The following is a 20,000-nucleotide window of genomic DNA, read 5'->3' as shown; positions in this document are numbered from 1 at the left end:
GAAAATCTGCCCCTTCCTCACAGAGCCCCTCCTCCAACACACACGAACGCGCACGTGACCAATGAGGACAGAGATCAGTCTGTGCCCAGATGGGAGGCTGACAGGCAGGTAGGCCATCCAGTTACTTTAGCCGGCTCAGATGATTGGTGGAGCTTTGTACAGCGCCACGGCTTCAAAGCACTTCAGAGATTCATTGCTATCAGGATGTTAAGAGCATTCCATGGAAGATAACAACAAGTGTATCTCGAGCCGGTTTCTCAAATGTACCTACCCCACCTTTAACTATCCTAATACAAGACAGAATGATATGATAATCTCCGCGCTACAGCTGCTCCGTGCATGCATGCAGTGACATGTAATATCCAAGGATTAGAGACGGTTGGATGCTGCTGTTTTGAGCATTGCAATACATTTATTTTCACTATGTTATTTATTTATGATTATCCTTAGGCTCAGCAAAGATTTGATGTCAGCTGTTGCTGTCTTTTTCTCTATAGTTAATAGTTACTGAAATAGAGCCCTGCTGTTTTGTCAGGGCCTTTTCTTTAAATATAATTTTAAAATGTCGATACAGTAGCCCCTTTTTTTAAATGTCTATGCTTACGTTTTTATAGGTGTTGCTATCTGTTTTGTGTAGCGTGGATCTACAAGCAAGTCAGTGCATTCATTGGGTGGGATCAGAGAGTTACACGGGTCTGTAAATGCATTGAAAACATTTGGCCACAGCAAATCATTTATATTAAACATGTAATTTTCACTTTTGAATACTTCAGTACAAAGGATGTATTGAATAATGTAAGTGATATATGTGTGTACACATATACATCATTAATTAGTCAAAACAGGGCTACATTTGATTTAATTAAAAGGTATAATATGTGGTAAACTGAAGAGCCGTTTGGGAGCCGAAAGAGCCGGCTCTTCTTGGTGAGCCGAGCCAAATGATCCGGCTCACCAAGAAGAGCCGGAATTCCCATCACCAGCGTCCCCAGTACAAATGACCCTATGGTCCAAATACTTGTCTCCTCCCCTCTTCCTGCTCTCGGTGTCTGGAGGAGCGTTGATGGAGTTTCTTCCTCTGGTCTCCTGCAGGTCAACATGGATCCAGGTCTCACCATCGTCCTGCTGGGAAACGCCGGTGTTGGTAAGAGTGCTTCAGGAAACACCATCCTGGATCGCCCTGCGTTCGAGTCCAGACAGAGCCCGACCCCGGTGACCAGGCAGATCTCCGAGGCCACTGAGACCGTGTTTGGGAAGCAGGTCTCGGTGGTGGACACCCCGGGGATCCTGGGCTCAGAGCGGCTGATCCAGGCCTGGTGCCAGGAGCTCCGGGGGTCTGGCAGAGAGACCTTGTTCCTGCTGGTGTTCAGTGTGGGGCGCTTCACCAAAGAGCAGGGGAAGGTTCTGGTGGCAGCTCACAGAGTCCTCGGACCTCAGGACTTCAACCGGTGTTTCCTGCTGTTCACCGGGGGGGACGCCTTGGAGGGCCAGGCTCTGGAGGACTTCATCCTTGAAGACGAGGACACTGCAGCTCACTGCTCAACGTTCTCAGACAGATATCATCTGTTCAACAACCAGAGCGGAGGGCAGGAACAAGTCCGAGAGCTGCTGGAGAAGACGGGCCAACTCCAAGCCCAGAACCCCCCCCCAGCAGGTACATGTACTCATCTACTCAAGTGCTGTACTGAGGACACTTTGGAGATGCTTGTATGTCTGGGCAGATTTGGGGGTTATTGCGGAGTCCATTCCTGACGTTTTCAGGATCAACAATGATGGGTTTTGTTGGGAAAGTTCTGAATGTCCTCTTCCAATCTCAGAGTAACAAAAAAGAGATTTGTTTTGACAGGATTATATTCCAGGTCAGAGGAGCTAAAGTAAAACATTGCACATCAGTGATTTCAGGAGTAATCTGCATAGGATTGTGTTGGTCAAACCCTGAGTGTCCTCCTCCAACATGAGAGCACATGCTAACAAAGGTATCAACTGTAGCTGTGAACATTACAGGATGTGTGATTACCTAGAAGAGCATCAGGACTGTTTGAGGCAGATGATAGCTATGTGATTAACCAACACAACACATCCTCACTCCCAGGTCGGCCTATGTTGACGTTATGTCAAGTCCCCTGTCGGCTTTTTCCAACGCAAGGGGGGGCCTTATCGTCCATTTTCAACGCAAGGGGGGGGCCCTTAGCGTCCATTTTCAGCTTTCCGGGATGTCCATATGCTTCTATAGACGCTCATGGAAGCACGGCGTTCGTTTGTGTCGACTGCCCTTAAAGGCAATGTGAGCGTCCATTCCCATTGGATAACGGAGAATTGTACACCCGGAAGTAAGTATTCCCCTTACTGTCGATTGATTTTACAGTGATATCTGCACTACTCATCGACTAAAAAACACCAGATTATCCTTGTTAATTACACAACATTGATTGGTTTAAATTGTGTGCAATGCTTTTGTATTTTTCCCCTTCGATTCGGAGAAACAAATATTTTTTCGGAGTAAAGGATGGCAGAAGACACTACACTACCCAGAATCCCCAGCTATCGTTTGGACTACACCATGTGCTCTGTTTGACAAACCCCGTGATAGTCCTCAAGCTCTGTGATTGGAGAGTGTGCTCCGAGGGTTACGCCGAGCCTCGAACAGCACTTGAAATGGGATGGAACCACGGCAGACTGTCCAAACTGGATTTGAACGGGTCCACCGCGTCCCCCCCTCCCCCACCCCGTCCCCAGAACTACACATGCTGGCTATTCTGTTTCGCAACATGTTCTGTATCTATGGCACGTCTCTACTGGGAGTTATAGTTTTAAAAGACGTTTTCGTATTTCCCATAATAAGAAGTTGCCAGTATTAAACTGTGTACATCCCTGGAGGTTTAGGGGATAGGAAACACTCACATTTAAAACATATAATTAATAAATGGGTGAAGATTGCTTGTGCCCATAATGGGCAGCATTAATATATATACACACACATGCCAGCTAAGGTCAGAACAGCTGGTCTTATGTCTGTGACCCCTCCTGTTGTTCATTGATAAGCCTGAAACATGCACTTGTTAAGGTTCAGAGGCACATTTTGCAAATATGGCAGTAGCCATCGATCAGCTTAAGATAAGATATACTTTATTGATCTCAAGTTGGAACATTTGCATTACATCAGCATGTGTAACAGTTAAATATGCAGTGGTGTTTATTTGTAAATCATTTAGTATAATCACACAAATTCTGTGTTTTATATTCAACAATTCTGTGTTCTTTATTTATTGATTGTTCAATACCTGACAAGGTCGGAGATGAAATATCTACATACATCTTATAAGAGTATAATACATATGTATAATATCAGTTAAAATAAGTGCTTCAACATAGTTAACATTGCTGGAGGTATGCACAAATATTGATAGATGTCTTGTAATGCACTATTGAGGAACCTGCGACCCAAGTTTTTCATTCAATGCAGAACTACACCATATTTGTGTAGGCCTATATGATATGTCAATAAACCTTAGAAAATCTTGAAATCTTGAAAGGGATGTGCAAAATAGTCATTATATACAGTCTTTAATGAACTATTAGTAGAGAATAACGAGTAATTAATATACTTTATAGGGATCCTATTCATATCTAATAATAAAAATAATGAAATTCAATAACATGCTTTAACCACTAGGTGTCCCTTAATATCAGCTGTGCACCTTTATGGTGTAAATACAGCCTATCTACCAATTGGATCAAATATAAAAGTCAGCCGAATTAGTGTTGATACTGCAAGGAGACGTATTGTGTGAAAAGAAATGTAAGATGTTGTTTAATTGCTGATATATTTATGACCCACGTCACGTTTTCAGTTCCTCATGTTTGTCTAGAAGTCTTCTCATCAGGGCTCTATAAATACAGAACTACGGCAGATATGTAGTATTTAATGCAGCCGAACCGTGTATTACAATGGCGGTATGTGATGACTGTCAAAGAGAAAAGCAAGCACACTCGGAATAAAGTATTTTTGTAATTTTTTTTAAATGTTTTCGGTCTGTTTCCGGTATTTGTTAATGACGATGTGCTGTGAGATGTAAGACTGGAATTGCACAGGGGGAAATAACGTAGGCTATCTTTAGATGCGGATTTTGTTAAACTAATACGTTTGCGCTGTGGACCAACACTATACATTGACGGGGAAGGGGGTAGCAATAAAGATAACACCATTAAACAGTTACACAACATAACAGAAATAATATCGATAGCAGCGTCCCTAGCAACCACCTTGGTAACAATGAAAACGATGGACGCAATTTCCTGAAGTAATCTTCGTAATAACTAGCAAACTAAAGATCATGTACATCCACTGCACACATAATCTGAAATAACAACTCATATTTCTCGCATCAAATGACATCAAAACGCATTTTAATGGCCAAACTAACTTTAAAATAGGCATTTCCATCGAGAATAAAACGAAGTTCGGCCATGTTTTTTTTTTCTTCAGGGAGAAATTTGAAGATCACGTGACGTCAAACATGGTGTAGTCCAAACGATAGCTGGGGATTCTGGGTAGTGTAGTGTCTTCTGCCATCCTTTACTCCGAAAACATATTTGTTTCTCCGAATCGAAGGGGAAAAATACAAAAGCATTGCACACAATTTAAACCAATCAATGTTGTGTAATTAACAAGGATAATCTGGTGTTTTTTAGTCGATGAGTAGTGCAGATATCACTGTAAAATCAATCGACAGTAAGGGGAATACTTACTTCCGGGTGTACAATTCTCCGTTATCCAATGAGAATGGACGCTCACATTGCCTTTAAGGGCAGCGGACACAAACGAATGCCGTGCTTCCATGAGCGTCCATAGAAGCATATGGACATCCCGGAAAGCTGAAAATGGACGCTAAGGCCCCCCCCCCCCCTTGCGTTGAAAATGGACGCTAAGGCCCCCCCCTTGCGTTGGAAAAAGCCGACAGGGGACTTGACATAACGTCAACATAGGCCGACCTGGGAGTGAGGATGTGTTGGATTAACATGATGATTCAGCCTCTATGGAGAGAGACATCAAGCATGCTCATTTCTGACGTGGAGCTAATCTGAAGTAAACATTGAATACTGCTTTCTATTCCTCCATCTTGTGACATGTGTAACTCCCTCTCTTGGATATCAGCATGTGAAGGACACTGTTCAGGAACTAGTTGATGCTCTGTATGTGATGACTCCTTCCATTCTGGAGAGGATCACAGATACATGGATCCTGAGGCTGAAGCTCAAGCCGGGGACCAGGGAGAGTTTCCTAACAGGTTTATTTGAAGCTAAAGTAGCTGCAGGGTTCTGTCTGTTCTCAGGTTGAGTCTAGAGTCTCTTTGGACAGACGCTAAATGTCTCTGTGTCTCCAGGTGTCCCGCAGTCAGTCCGATTGGAGGAGGTGAGGCTGGTGCTGCTCGGCCCTCCTGGAGGAGGGAAGAGTTCCTCAGGGAACACCATCCTGGGGTCGGATCAGTTTGCGTCGGACCCTGGCTTTAACCCCATCAGCACTGAGTCGGTCAGTCACTCTGCGGGGGTGGGGGGGCGTCAGGTCACCGTGGTGGACACTCCAGGAATCACAGCTGGAAGTGAGTCTCCTGAACAGCTGTCTAAAGAGATCCTGAAGTCCATAGAGCAGGCGAGTCCAGGACCGCACGCCCTGGTTCTGGTGCTCAGGCTGGGCAGCATCAGCTCGGCAGACATCGCTCTGTTTGAGAACCTGAAGCAGCTGCTCAGAGGCCAGGTTTGGAGCTACTCCATGGTGCTCTTCACTCATGGGGACAAGTTAGGAGGTCAGTCCATCGAGGGTCTGATCCGGTCCAACAGTCATGTCTCTAAGCTGGTCTCCATGTGTGGAGGTAGATACTGTGTGTTTGACAACAGGAGAAGAATCAGACAGCAGGTCAGAACCTTCCTGTCTAAGATAGATGAGATGGTCTCAGCTAACGGAGGTCAGCACTACACAGACCAGATGTTCAGGAGGGCTCAGAGAGGAAGAGTTTACAGAGCGTTAGCTAGCGTTTGGAAGACCTTAAAGCAGCACAAGTTCTGGTTCTTTGGAACCCTCTCAGGCCTCTCGGTGCTGTTGATGTATGCCTTCAGAACATATAACACCCAGATTACTCTCTCAGAACCAGGGTCAAAAGGGGCGTAGCAGGTCAAAAAGGCAGCAATAATAAAGAAAAGCAGACATTAGTAATACAAATAAAGACAAACACAACCACGGCTAAAGAATGAGAGGCAGCACATTAAAATAACTAAGAGACATAAGAACGTATTGAGACCTTATGAACGTGTCGGGACATTTATAAAACTAAGTGTGTTTTTATATTAAAGTGATTATTGATCAATGCCACAGGTTTATAGCATCAGCCTGTGTTGTGTTATACAGGAAGACCCCTCCCCCCTCTGGTCTTCAGGTCTTTCACTTCGGGTCAGAACAGAAGTTAATAAGTTACTGCTTAGTCGTTAAAGACTGAAGACCAATAGTACTTGATATCATAATGAATGCGTTTCCATCTCTCCCATAAAGTGATGAATGACTTCTGTACGACTGTCTTTACTCTGAGCTTCTCCTCACGTGTTCATGAGGGCAGTTTGATGATATAAACAGGATTTAAATGATGTTTGATGAGAATTATGATTATGATTTAATAAGTGATAAAGTTCTCTCAGAAGCTAGTGTTAGCTTGATGCTAAAGCATGATGCACTGCGTTAGCTTAGTGGCTAGTGGTCTTAGCTGCACTGAGACCTTCTCTCAACAGTCTGGTAGATTTAAACAAATAAAGTAAACAATAAAAACCTTATTGATTTCTAATGGAAGAGTTAGCGAGCAGCACTAGCTCTGAGAGTCCCTCAATCTAGCTCGTCTCGTTTCTCATTGGTGCAAAATGAAGATGTTCCCTGCTTTATTCTGTAGCTTTAGAGACAGGTCCGTTAGCTTTGGAGAGGCTTGTGGTTCACCCCGTCTTTATCTTATTCATTCACCTGAAGTCTCTGATCAATACTTACCCAGCGTGTGATTTATGAACTTTATTAACTGTGTATTCTGAGGGAGGGTTTGTTCAACATGATGCTGATGTTTGGAAATCGTCATAAATAAACAGAAACTTGATCTACATTCAATGTGTATTTATTTAAAAAAACACTTAATGAACAGGTCACAGAGTTTATAATACCCCAGAGGCTTTACATGGTGATGAACAATACAACGATTACACAACTTTAATCAAATCAACATGTTGTTTAAGGGTTTTTCATAGAAGTCATGTATTAGTGAAACGTCTCCACTGACTCTTTCTAGACTTCTGAAACCATTCAACAAATATTACAAATAATGAAAACAGATTTTAGAGTTCTGGGAATTATTTTAAGAATTTTGTCAAAATTGTTTCAGAATTCTCAGGAAACCAGTTTCTTGTGGAATAGTTTCAGCATTTTGCAGATTTATTTTATACATTTCTTTGGACTATTTCAGGATTTTGTAAAATATTTTCAGAAGTTTGACATTGTTTTCAGAGAACTGCAAACTATTCTCTGACTTAGAATCTCTGAAGTATTTTCCAATTGTTTTTAACTTATTTCTGGGGATCTACTTTCCTTCTGAGTACGAGCTTTTGAATCCTGGGATCTAGTTTCAGAACTCTGTGAAATGGGACTAGCTTCCACATTTCCTCAGCTCCGAGTGAAAGGGAAACTCCTGGTACTCCGGATGTTGTCCGATAACGACTGTTTATAGATCAGAGTTGAACCTTTTATGAGCAACGGTACATTTATAACATAAACAAAAACAACCAGAACGTTACTCAATGACACATTCAGCTTTAGAATTAGAACAGTTTGATCAGACTTTGACCCAGTGAGAGAATCAGGAGCTTCAGGACTGAACATTGAGCTTCAGCTTCTCGTTGAACTGGGACAGCACTTCCTGGAAGGAGTCGGAGGGCACCGTCTGCTCCACCACCAGCCGGACCCCTTTCTCCAGGACCCGGTAGTACCGCGTCACCTCCTGCAGCTCGGCCTGCAGACGCTGCTCCACCTGCAGATGCTGATGCGTCTCGTCCCTCAGCTTCAGCTCGTACTTCCTCTCCACCCGTCGGATCTCCTCCCTCAGCTTCCTGTTGTAGAGCACCCTAAGCTCCGCCTCTCTGCGGTCCAGCATCTCCACCACCTCCTCGTAGCGGACGTTGGAGTAGAACTGTCCTCCGTTAGCCTCCAGCATCTGCTCCACCTTCTCCAGCAGATCCAGCACCTAAGATGAGATAAGGGGAGTTGGACCTTTATTCATCCCTGTGGGGAAATTCAGTTGTTTAACAGCAACAGGGTAAGAATGAAAAAACAGGACAGATTCACACAGATGATAGATTGATATAATGAAAGATAGATACCTGTCCGCGGTCGTTGGCCTTGGCGTTGTTGAAGACGTGGAACCGGTTCCCTGCCTTCTTCAGGACGGCCGTCAGCTCGGGGCCCGCCTCCTTCAGCAGCTGAGGCCCCACAGCGTCTCCGTGGGTGAAGAGGACGATGGTGTGTTTCCAGGCGTCCGCCCCGAAGATCTGCTCCAGCTGAAGCACGGCGTCTCGCTCCTCCCCGGTGAACGGCCCCACCCTGATGACCAGCAGGAAGGCGTGGGGCCCCGGCGCCGACATGTTGATGCACTTTGAGATCTCTCTCTTCACGCTGTGCTCCGGTAACGAGGTGTCGAAGAGCCCGGGGGTGTCCACCACCGCCACCTGCCTCCCAGAGACCTCCCCTGTCTGCTTACAGCACTCCCTGGTGACTGGGGGGAGGAAACACACAATATGTTACACACACACACACTCTGAAACACACAATATGTAACACACACTCTGAAACACACAATATGTTACACACACACTAAAACACACAATATGTAACACACACACAATCTGAAACACACAATATGTAACACACACTCTGAAACACACAATATGTTACACACACACAATCTGAAACACACAATATGTAACTATATGCAGTGGCGAGCCGTGACTTTTATACCTAGCTGACCCTTTGCCACTCCAGTTTATCATTGGAACTTCATCTTGAAAATGACTCGGTTAATAATTTTGCAAACGATGTATCACTATCACTGAAGTGAGCCATCATGAACAAACTTATGCTAATTATAAATCTAGCGATCATAAATCTATCGATTAGATTTATGATTCGAAAATAATAAAAGTAAGGTAGGCATGTGGATATTATCCGGCTGAACAAAACGTGCATGTATCTAACAGGTTCGTTTTCCACAGACCTTATTTCCAGCTATCTTCTAAAATCCTATGGAGAAATCCCATTGCTTTCTGTCGAGGGAATAGAGAGGCGAAGTCCCTCCCTTTCCTCCATGGGACCTTATTTTGGAAAAATCTGTATTGAAGTCAATGGAGAGAGAAAGATTATCTTTCGATCCCGTTTGAATTGTGCCACGAATTACACATATGATGTTTGTCAATTTAAAAGATTATTTTGTAAGTAAAAAAAAAAAACAGCTCAATGAACTACATCTCCCGTCTCGCACCACACACCCAGACGGCCGTCACGTTGGAACATTTCACTTCTTTCTTTCAGAACGAGGCGGAAAGCATTAAAAGAGGTGGAAATCCCAACAAGTCTGGGCGCGTTGAGAGCTGCACACACACAAGGGGAGTTAGTCGGTTCCGTGAGAGCCAGCATGCGGGACCGGGACTCTGGGATTTGTAGTCTTTCTAGTTGCGTATTTTTCATCGTCTTATATTTCAACAGTTTTACGACAAACTGTGACTTTTTTGACATGGAAATAATTTTTAAATTGACAAACATCATGTGTGTAATTCATGGCACAATTCAAACGGGATCGAAAGATAATCTTTCTTTCTCCATTGACTTCAATGCATTATTTTTCAGAAATAAGGTCCCATGGGGCGGAAGTAGATGGTCGGGACTTCGCCTCTCCATCCGAGTGCAGCTTACTTCCTTAGGACGCGTCACTGCACCTCTTGCATAGACCTCACAGGGGGCCTAACTTGTCATAAAGTCCGCGAAAATAGAGCCCACCCATTTAGAGGGAAGATATGATTGGTCAGTTGTATTTGACATTACTCTCTCGTTGAGTTACTATAGCGGGCCCTCTGTGAATGTAGAGAGGGACCAACAAGCTCTCCCGTTTTCACAGTAACTCGCAGAGACGGCATTTAACAGCTAACAGCTAGCAGCTAAGAACCAGCTGTGAGCAGCTTCCTCTGGAAGAACCCCCCAGTGGTATATCAGTGCAGACTGACTCACTATCCTGCTGCTGATCTGGCTAAAGAATGTGTGTTTTAATCACAGTGGTGACATTAACTTTAAACCAGCCTCACAAAGACGAGGTGCAGGTGAGCGTCCCCCTGCTGTCCCCCTGCCAACACACTCAATCTCTCTCTCTAAGCATCCAGGAGCGACGTTTGGTCAGTGTCCGTGGCGTGCAGTTGTGACGCGCCGAGGCTCCTTCAGCTTCATAAAGGGACGCAAATAGCTTTCAACTGATTGCAATGTATTCCCATCGGCGGCGGGATTTGACGCTCATGGAAGCACGGCATTCGTTTGTGTCGGCTGCCCTTAAAGGCAATGTGAGCGTCCATTCCCATTGGATAACGGAGAATTGTACACCCGGAAGTAAGTATTCCTCTTCCTGTCGATTGATTTGACCGTGATATCTGCACTACTCATCGACTCAAACACACCAGATTACCTTTGTTAATTAAATTACATCGATAGGTTTAAAGTGTGAACAATGCTTTTGTGTTTTTCCCCTTCGATTCTGAGAAACAACTTGTTTTCTCTGAAATGTGGAGCGCCAAAGAGACTACACTACCCACAATCCCCAGCTATTGTTGTGACGACGCCTGTCCACTTTGACAAACCCCGTGATTAATCTTCAAGCTCTGGGATTGGATGTTGGAGTGGCAGTGCGCCAAGGTTACGCCGAGCGTCAAGCTCTTTGAAATGGAACGAAACCACGGCAGACTATTCAAAACTGGACTCGAACGCCCCCCGAGAACTACACGTTTCATGTCCCATCTTCTTATATCTTCCCTAATCTTTTGGTTCAAAGGTAGGTAGTTAAGTGAAAACAGTTTTGTCAAATCTATTGGAATATTTACTCCCAAATACTTCATGGATTCAGCATCCGACCTCAATGTATAGTTGTTCTTCATATTTACTGAGGGGCAGTACTTAAAACTCAAAATGTGTGTCTTCAAAACATTCAGTTTATATCCAGAGAAGGATCCATATTGTTCTAAAATTGAAAATAACTGCACCAGAGAGAGTTCTGGGCTGGATAGATATACCAATATGTCATCAGCAAATAAGGAGATATTTTGTTCCACCCCCTTCATTACTATTCCCTTGATACTGTTATTCTGAATAATCCACTGGCTCAGAGGTTCGATAAAGATCGCAAACAAGACAGGGCTATTGGGCAGCCCTGTCTTGTTCCCCGCTCCAATGGAAAGGAATTTGAAACGGCTCTGTCCCGGGTCCCCGGTCTGAAATCCTCGCTTTTGCCAGGCCAGTCTCAGCAATTCTTCTTTCGTCCTGTAGCTTGACAGTTTGACTACAATAGACCTCGGCAAGACTTCCCCGGGCGGCTTCGGCATCAGGGCGCGGTGCGCTCTCTCAACTCGTAGTTCAAATGTAGCCGGGAGGTCCGAACCCTCCCTCAGCAAATCCTCCACAAAGGCTCCCATCGACGGGGAATTATCCTCCGCCCCCTCTTTAACACCGTGGATTCGGATATTTTCCCGTCTGGACCGACCCTCCAGGTCCGTTAGCTTAGCATCCAGATGCACCTGTAGTTGTAGCAGCTCCGTCACTGCCTCCTCCGCCACCTGTAGCCGTGTTTCAGTCGCCTCAATCCGCCCTTCTGCCTCGGCAATTCTAGTGTTAGTCTTATTTATTGCATTACGAATCTCTTTCAGCTGCTGACCGTTGTCTTTCCTGAACTCTCTCAATTCTTTCAGTATGAGACTCATGTCCGCTCTCCCAGTTTGGTCTTCCTCGAGGTGCGTTGGAGTGTCGTCGTCCCCTACCACGCTGCTAGCAGAGGAAGCTAGGCTAGCTCCGTCTCCGTCAAATAACGCAGTCTGCATTCGTTTTTTACTCGTTTTTTTAGACATTATCAAGACCAACACTCTTAAACCAAACTGTAAAATAAATGTTTTATGTATTCCGGTTGTAGATGGTAACTCTTAGCACCGAATGTCGGGAGCACGATCTTTAAGCAGCCATCGCGTCGCTCACCAAACCGGAAGTCGTGATTACTCTTATATCCCATAATTGAAGACGTTTTATAATTGTGCCAGTTTTTAATGTTTTATACTTGTTTATTTATTTGCATATTGACTGGTTAATGTGCCATTTCATTTGTGTTTTACAGCTGTATTCTCTGTCTGTATTGTTTTGTGTTCAGTTGTTGAAACTTTGTTCATGCTGCCTCCTTGGGCAGGTCGCTCATGAAAAGCTGATTGTAATCTCAATGAGACAAATAAAGGATATATAAACAGCGTTGAGCTGTTACCTGAGGACTGATGGACGGCGGCGCTGAAGGCGACTCTTCCCAGCAAAGTGTTTCCACTGGAACTCTTCCCTGCTCCAGTCTTCCCAACTAGAACCAGCCTGAGCTCACTGAAGACTGGGACAGGAAATCAGAGTCATGAGATTATCACTTTCTATCAGAAGTCACTAACTTAATGTTGGCTCAAACACAAGCTGTGTTTTCCTCTGGATAAAGAGTGGCTTGTTTTGTATTAAAGGGACCGTTTGTATACCGTCATTTAAAGTATAGAAAGTGTTGAAAGTGTTTCAGACCTGGAGGATAGTCGATGCTGTGTCTCCTCTCACGATCTGTTCAGGGACAGAGACACATGTATTATTAATATTCAAGAGGACACAAAGAGAATCAGTGGAAGAATACTTAACATACTTATACATGTATTATTCATACTTACCTTAACACACTTTATTCCTCAGATTATTATGAACTAAAGTCAGCTTCAGTTTTAAATCCACTTCCTCCTCTTTAAAAAGTCTATGAAACGTATTTATCAAACATTTAAATATCGAAATGTGGGATTCACTTTGGTTTTATATGTTTCAAAAATGTGCTTTCAAATTACATTCACTCACTTTTCCTGAACACAAAATCCCTCAAAACAGCACAGACCTGTGTCTCAGAACGCCTCGTTGGACATTTCTGTTTTTCTTCCTGGGTACAGTGACGTGCCCATACCCAAATGGACCAATCCGTGGAGCCGTTACGTTTCGTCCGCGGAGCCGTTAGGTTAAATCTGTGGATTGGTCCAAATTGACCAATCCACAGACTTCCTCACACACACACTCAATCTTTTCTCAGCTGCAGCTCCGCCGATTTCTCCTCCCTGAGACGGCGGGACGCGGCGAGGCTGTGAGTCGGTGTGTGAGCACACACACGAATTCCCAGCCAAGTTGCGGGTGTGTGTGTTCGGGCTGGGTTTCGCTGTCTCACAGACTGGGCTCATAGGGAGGGGGGGGCAGGAGCTCCAACAAGCCGTGTAGGACAGAGAGTGAATACACAGACTACACAGAGATGCTGTGAGAAACCAATGTGAGTTTGGAACATTGAACAAAGTGAATCTATTCTAGAGACCTCAACGATGGAACTATGATCAGGAGAAATGGCCATGACACGGGACCTTTAATGTATTATCTAGAAATTGGGGCTATCATTTCTGCGGTATTACTTTTTCCACGTTATCTAAATGTACCACCCTGCTCTGTGTCTGTGCCCCATATTGGCCACTCCACCCAAATATTTCTAGACCCGTCTCTGAGTGAAAGTAAAGTTTAAATAATTAAAAACAGAATAAATCCCGCCTTTAAACTCGGAAACCTCAAAGGAAGAAAAGATACTCGAGATAAAAGTGGGTTTAAAGAATCAGAGTGAAATAATCAGGGTAAATTACACTTACGGGGTTTACGTGTTTCTGCCATTTCCTCAACGTGAACTCCTTTCTGTCAAGAGGAAACTCTGCACAACTACATCCGGTCTACACAATAAAACTCACCGGGGAACTGGAGGCAGAGCAATAACACAAGCACCCAACACAAGAAGGAGGTCTGAAACACTCTCTATCATCACATGTTCTCTCTGTAGGGACTTTATTACAAGTCAGAGAGAAAAGGACACAGCAGCTTTTATTTTGAAGGTCTTTACAGGAAGTGGCTCATCTGATTGAAACGTGATGAAGTTAACCTTTGTTCTTCAGACTCAACCAACACGGTGTTCTGGCAGGTCAGTGTCTCTCTTCTTCTCTTTATTTCTCTCTTTTGATTTAATCATTAAATATGTCGACTGAATGTTGTTGATACGTATTTACATAACTATATGTGATAAACTTTATGCAGACCTTCTTCCTTCCTGATGTAAAAACGACATTCTGACTGGTGCACAAATACAATTATATTCTTTATTTTGAATAACAATGTTTTTTCTTTCTTAAGGTTATTGTTAATTATTTATCTTTCAGTTTGTTTTGAATTCTTATTTCTTTTTTTTAGCTTTTGGCTTGTTTTGGTTATTTTTCCAGAGACTTGCTTTACTGTGTGTGTGTGTGTGTGTGTGTGTGTGTGTGTGTGTGTGTGTGTGTGTGTGTGTGTGTGTGTGTGTGTGTGTGGTGTGTGTGGTGTGTGTGTGTGTGTGTGGTGTGTGTGTGTGTGTGTGTGTGTGTGTGTGTGTGTGTGTGTGTGTGTGTGTGTGTGTGTGTGTGTGTGTGTGTGTGTGTGTGTGTGTGTGTGTGTGTGGACTGTAAATGATGTATGCTAAGGTGTGGCTTTTGGCAGCACATCCATGTTGTTTCTGTCAGGTGATCTGATTTCCTCTTATCACTGCTCTGCCATTTCACTGGTCTGACATAATGATAAGAGGAAGTCTGAGTGAAACAAACGTCTTATTGATTTATCCAATCAGATTTAAAAACAGTAAAAGTTCAAATCCAGCTTCAAACAAGCAAAACGCTGTTTACTCTGTTATTCACAAAAAAATACAGAAAGTGAAGTTTGTCTTCGGTAACAAAACGCTTTCTCTTTCATATTCACCCCTCCCCCACAAACACACAAACACACACACACACACACACACACACACACACACACACACACACACACACACACTTGTGGCTCACAGAGATGTAATGTAATTCTGAAATGTTTAAATCATTCATTTTCATGATTTCCTTAAATACTAAGTAGAACTTAAAAAAAGAAGTAAAACTCAGTTACTGGGGATCATTTTATAATTGCTTCAGTTTATTTCATAACTGATCCAAAAGTTCGGATACATTTAGCATGAAATCAATAGATGGTGCGCTTCGACCAACACATTACAAATCATGAATACATTTAAACAACCACCTTATTTTATATTAACAACATTATTCAAAAATATACATTACGTTTGGAGTATTTTACATTGTTGGACATAATGCCTGATAACATGTATATGCCACGCTAAAAAACTGATCCATAAGTCCCATAAACTCCAAACATCCTCTCCTTTACAACGTTAGCATACTGCTTTCTGTCAGGAAGTGTAAATGGTCATAACTCTCTCTCATATGTACTATATTGCTGTGAAATCATCATGACATGATTTACCTTTACTGTTTTGTACTGAATAGAGCTTCATCCTAATGTCACTCAATGGAACATCCGTTAGCTAGTGTTAGCTCAGTGGTTCCCAATCCTTTTTGGCTGGACTCCCTTTTGTAGATAAGAATATTTTCGACCCCCACCACATATTTTATCACCACATAATTTCAGTGAATGGTGTCGGCTTGCTTTTTTCTGCAGATCTTTTCTAATTGTGGTTGCAGCTGTGAGACTGGCACTCTTAGTTCCTTTCCATGTCAAGCTTTGACCTGTAATATTCTTATTGAGGCCACAGCAGAAAAACCTCACAAAGGTAGGAGGTGGCCATGGCTCTCCTACCTAGCAGTGGCTTATGATTCTCCAATCCAAAACACAACCAGTGTGTTATAATAGAAGGGTCATGCAGAGTAAAGTCGTCTATCCCTTTAAGAGAGAGAGGGGGGTACGCATTTGGAGTATGCATCAGTAGAGTGAGCGTCTCGGAGCGAGCGAGCAGCGTAGTAATGTTTCTAGAAGTGAGCCGGAGTAGCAGTGGCGATAAGTCTGTCAAGAAGGTAGCTGTATAACAAAGTTACAAATAAACACTCAGGCCTCCCAAAGAACAGCCTGCCTGTCTGCCTCATTTAAGAGCGGGGTATTGAAGCCGAAGCCCTGGACCTGTCTTTTTCAGTGACTGAGATCTAACATCTTAACACACCACTGTCTCTGGTCTCCTGCAGGGAATACGCTGTTCCACCATGGATCAAAAACCAGATCTCACCATCGTCCTCCTGGGAAACACTGGCGTTGGTAAGAGTGCTGCAGGAAACACCATCCTGGGACGAACAGTGTTTGAGTCAAAGAAGTCCTTCAGATCAGTGACAAAACAGATCTCTGAAGCAAAATCAAAATCTTTTGGGAAGCAGATCTCAGTGATCGACACTCCGGGAATAATCGGGTCTGAAGAGGTGATTAAGACTCTGTGCCAGAATCTCCTGCGGTCCTCCGGAGTGTGTCTGTTCCTGGTGGTTGTCAAAATAGATCGATTCACTATCGAGCAGAACACCGCTGTAGATAAAGCTCTACAAGCCATCGGAGAGAACGGCTTGGACTCATGTTTCCTGCTCTTCACATCAGGAGACACCTTAGAACACATGTCACTGGAAGAGTTCATTAAAGATGATCCAGAAGGTCCTCTGAAGCCTGTCGTAGAAAAGTTTCAACAGAGGTATCATCTGTTCAACAATGAAGACACAAGATCAAAAAAACAAGTCCGACAGCTGCTGGAGAAAGCAGGTACCCTCAGAGAAGGTGAGGTCTCTTACACTGAAGGTAAGATCAGATGAATCCATTGACCTGTCTCGATAGCTTGTCGGGATCCTCAGATCAACCCACATATCGCATGAATTTGTGATGTGTCATAAACTTTAGTGAGTTGTAGATTGTACTTAGATTTACCGTCTCTTTCCACCTCTGGAAATTGTCATACTTTAAAACAGGTTTTAAAAGCAGTCCACAAACCACTGTGACTAGGTCCCCTCCTCCTAAACAGCATCAGTCATCAGGACTTACTAACATGTCCACAGGGGGGTCCTCTAGCAACAGAAACGTTTTACCTAATGCAGTCTAACTACACCTGGACATACAGCGTGATGGGTTTTACTCTCCTTCAATAGAAAAACCAGTGTGTTCTGTGAAATATTCAGACCAACGGGGCTTTCATTGTGAAACAGATACAAACATTGAATGATTTTACAGAGAGCAGAGAGTGCATATTAAGCTCGGCATGTCTGGGGAGTGAGAGGACGGATTAGGGCTTAAATAATGTTACCTGCTCTTCACAGCTGGAAGTCTCCTAAACCCCATGGCAGTGGAAGTGAATATCGATGATGATCCAGAAGCTTCACTTCTGCCACCTGATGAAGCGGTTGAAGGGCACCATGGGGTTAGCAGCGGGGCCATCGCTCTACAAGGTAAGCTACCATCCCATGTATTAGGACTGTCCCCGCCCCCCCACTTCCTGTTTCCCTTTCGCTGCTGTTAATAAGGAAACGCCTAAAGAATGATCTTTCAGAAAAAGACTGCATGTGAATAGGTTATAGTTTTACAGTCTTACTAATTTTTAACCACGCCTTCCGTTGTCTTACCAAGTTCTCCTTAGTTCTACCAATAATTAACACAACAGTGATCTGCTATAGCTTTAGTTTGAAGGGGGATGGCAGTATTTCCTGTAAAGAACGTCCTTAGATGTCGTCGACCGATAACCCGGGTTATCCCCACATGGCACCCTGTATGTCCCTGAGCAGGTTAAAAAACAGTTGTGATTGGCCTGTTTTAAACCAGGACAGGTAAGGGCCTCTGGGCTCTACACAGCTGTTCTCAAAACTACTTCTTAGAAATCTGCAGATATCTGGTGGGGCCGATGACTGTCTGGTGGCTGAGTTCATATTCATAGACAACACACTCTCACTCCCTAAGCGTCCAGGAGCGACGCTCGGTCAGGGTCCCGTGGCGTGCAGTTGTGACGCTCCTCGGCTCCTTCAGCTTCATGCAGGGACGCAAATAGCTTTCAACTGATTGCAATGTATTCCCATCTGCGGCGGGATGTGACGCTCATGGAAGCACGGCATTCGTTTGTGTCGGCTGCCCTTAAAGGCAATGTGAGCGTCCATTCCCATTGGATAACGGAGAATTGTACACCCGGAAGTAAGTATTCCTCTTCCTGTGGATTGATTTGACAGTGATATCTGCACTACTCATCGACTCAAACACACCAGACTATCCTTGTTGATTACACAACATTGATTGGTTTAAATTGTGTGCAATGCTTTTGTATTTTTCCCCTTCGATTCGGAGAAACAAATATTTTTTCGGAGTAAAGGATGGCAGAAGACACTACACTACCCAGAATCCCCAGCTATCATTTAGGACTACACCATGCAGGCCCGCCTTAACCTGCCATCAGGCCCTGGGGCTGATAGGTTTTGTAGGCCCCCTATTTAAACAACACATCAAAGTCATTTATAGCCTCGGCAGGCTCTGTGATCGCACTTCTCCACTCTGCCACGCGCGCCTGGTCCTCTCCTCCAGATGAGTGACGTATCGGGCCTCCCTCATGTATCTGTCCGGTTGCCGTTGGCTCCCCTCCACGTAGCAAGTCCTCGTCGTCCTCCCATCTCCTCCAACAGATAATGTCCCTCCTGTCTGTTTTTCCTCTCCTGCTACTCCATCGCTATCAGAACCAGACGGCCTACTTGGCTCCGAGGCCCTGCGGCCGGCACCGCTGCCGCTCGGTACAGAACTCATCTGTCCTTCCTCCTCATCCTGGCCTACAGGTTTAAAATAACCTGTAAGCTTCGGCTTGTTTTGTAATAGCTGCTTGTCTCGAAACTCCTTTTCCCTCAACAATTTCCTTTCCCGAGCGCCACTCTTAAACTTTTTCTTCTCCGACATTTTCTCCTAAACAACCTTCATCTGTCACTCAATCACTCGCAATTTGAATAAGTCACATGTGAAACATATTCTCATTCTGATTGGCTGTTAGGTGGTGCCCACTGACTGTTACGGAGTCATCTCTGGAATCCATCGATCTCATTGATTAGCGGAGCAAATGATCAAAATACTACGGAGGGAAGATATTTGCATTTGGATTACTGGTCTGGGGAAAGCTCACGTGTGTGTGTGTGTGTGTGTGTGTGTGTGTGTGTGTGTGTGTGTGTGTGTGTGTGTGTGTGTGTGTGTGTGTGTGGTGTGTGTGTGTGTGTGTGTGTGTGTGTGTGTGTGTGTGTGTGTGTGTGTGTGTGTGTGTGTGTGTGTGTGTGTGTGTGTGTGTGTTTGTGTTTGTGTGTATTTTTGCGTTTGTGTGTATTGTGTAGAAACACCGGCTGTTGTTTTGCCTGCAGTGACGTCAAGTTACTCCGCTCTCCGCTTGTATTTATGCCGAAGCTTCAACGTTGTATTTATCATCTGAATTTGCCGAAACAAGTTTAATATTCTGAAAGACTTTGTTTAATTGAAATCAGATGAAAACAAACTGTAACGGACCCTGCCGTGTTATCTATGATTACTATACTCTTACATTCATAATTTCAGCCGGAGGGAGGGGGAGTGAGTGGCGAGTGAGAGCTGTCATCTTCCCTTTACAAGCTTCAAACATGTATTTATCGTGTGATTTTGGAAATAAAAGTTTCATATTCTGAAAGCCAAGACTTTGTTTATTTAAATGTTTTTTAAAAACATCCGAAATAAAAAACTTTTTATTTAAAAAACTTTTGTATTGGCTCATGATAGGCCCCTGATCCCCGTAGGCCCCTGGGCTTTAGCCCAGGTCAGCCCGTGCATT

The 20,000-nt window shown here is 44.0% G+C and overlaps 2 protein-coding genes across 2 annotated transcripts in view; one reads left to right on the top strand and one right to left on the bottom strand.

Annotated features, from left to right (window-relative positions):
- Positions 1–19,263, top strand: part of LOC117553836 — a 23,477-nt gene extending 4,214 nt beyond the window's left edge. Inside the window, exons 2-10 of the mRNA XM_034227911.1 lie at positions 1,093–1,654; positions 5,385–6,165; positions 6,778–6,781; positions 7,935–8,198; positions 8,464–8,640; positions 11,597–11,817; positions 16,374–16,990; positions 17,503–17,631; positions 19,203–19,263. Coding sequence (XP_034083802.1) covers positions 1,099–1,654; positions 5,385–6,165; positions 6,778–6,781; positions 7,935–8,198; positions 8,464–8,640; positions 11,597–11,817; positions 16,374–16,990; positions 17,503–17,631; positions 19,203–19,216 — 2,763 coding nt within the window. The 5' untranslated portion in view covers positions 1,093–1,098 and the 3' untranslated portion in view covers positions 19,217–19,263. The remainder of the gene's footprint in view (positions 1–1,092; positions 1,655–5,384; positions 6,166–6,777; positions 6,782–7,934; positions 8,199–8,463; positions 8,641–11,596; positions 11,818–16,373; positions 16,991–17,502; positions 17,632–19,202) is intronic.
- On the bottom strand, positions 7,130–14,064 carry LOC117553837 (GTPase IMAP family member 7-like). The gene is made up of 5 exons (XM_034227912.1): positions 14,002–14,064; positions 12,863–12,898; positions 12,573–12,686; positions 8,401–8,792; positions 7,130–8,264 (listed from the first exon to the last, which is right to left on the bottom strand). Exons 1-5 carry the CDS (start codon positions 14,021–14,023, stop codon positions 7,890–7,892), a joined length of 939 nt encoding a protein of 312 aa, XP_034083803.1. The 5' UTR covers positions 14,024–14,064; the 3' UTR covers positions 7,130–7,889.
- Positions 19,264–20,000: the final 737 nt, after the last annotated feature.

This window comes from Gymnodraco acuticeps, unplaced genomic scaffold (assembly GCF_902827175.1).
Source record: "Gymnodraco acuticeps unplaced genomic scaffold, fGymAcu1.1, whole genome shotgun sequence".
Classification (NCBI taxonomy): domain Eukaryota; kingdom Metazoa; phylum Chordata; class Actinopteri; order Perciformes; family Bathydraconidae; genus Gymnodraco; species Gymnodraco acuticeps.
This window is presented reverse-complemented; position numbering and strand designations above follow the sequence as displayed.

What these genes read in the sequence shown, in the direction of transcription:
- LOC117553837 (XM_034227912.1), bottom strand. Translation starts at nt 14,023, where the DNA reads ATGGCAGAAACACGTAAACCCC. An exon ending in GGCAGAAACACGTAAACCCC is followed by an intron (nt 12,899 to 14,001) that starts GTAAGTGTAATT and finishes GTCCCTGAACAG; the next exon opens with ATCGTGAGAGGAGACACAGC. An exon ending in CGCCGTCCATCAGTCCTCAG is followed by an intron (nt 8,793 to 12,572) that starts GTAACAGCTCAA and finishes TCCTCCCCCCAG; the next exon opens with TCACCAGGGAGTGCTGTAAG.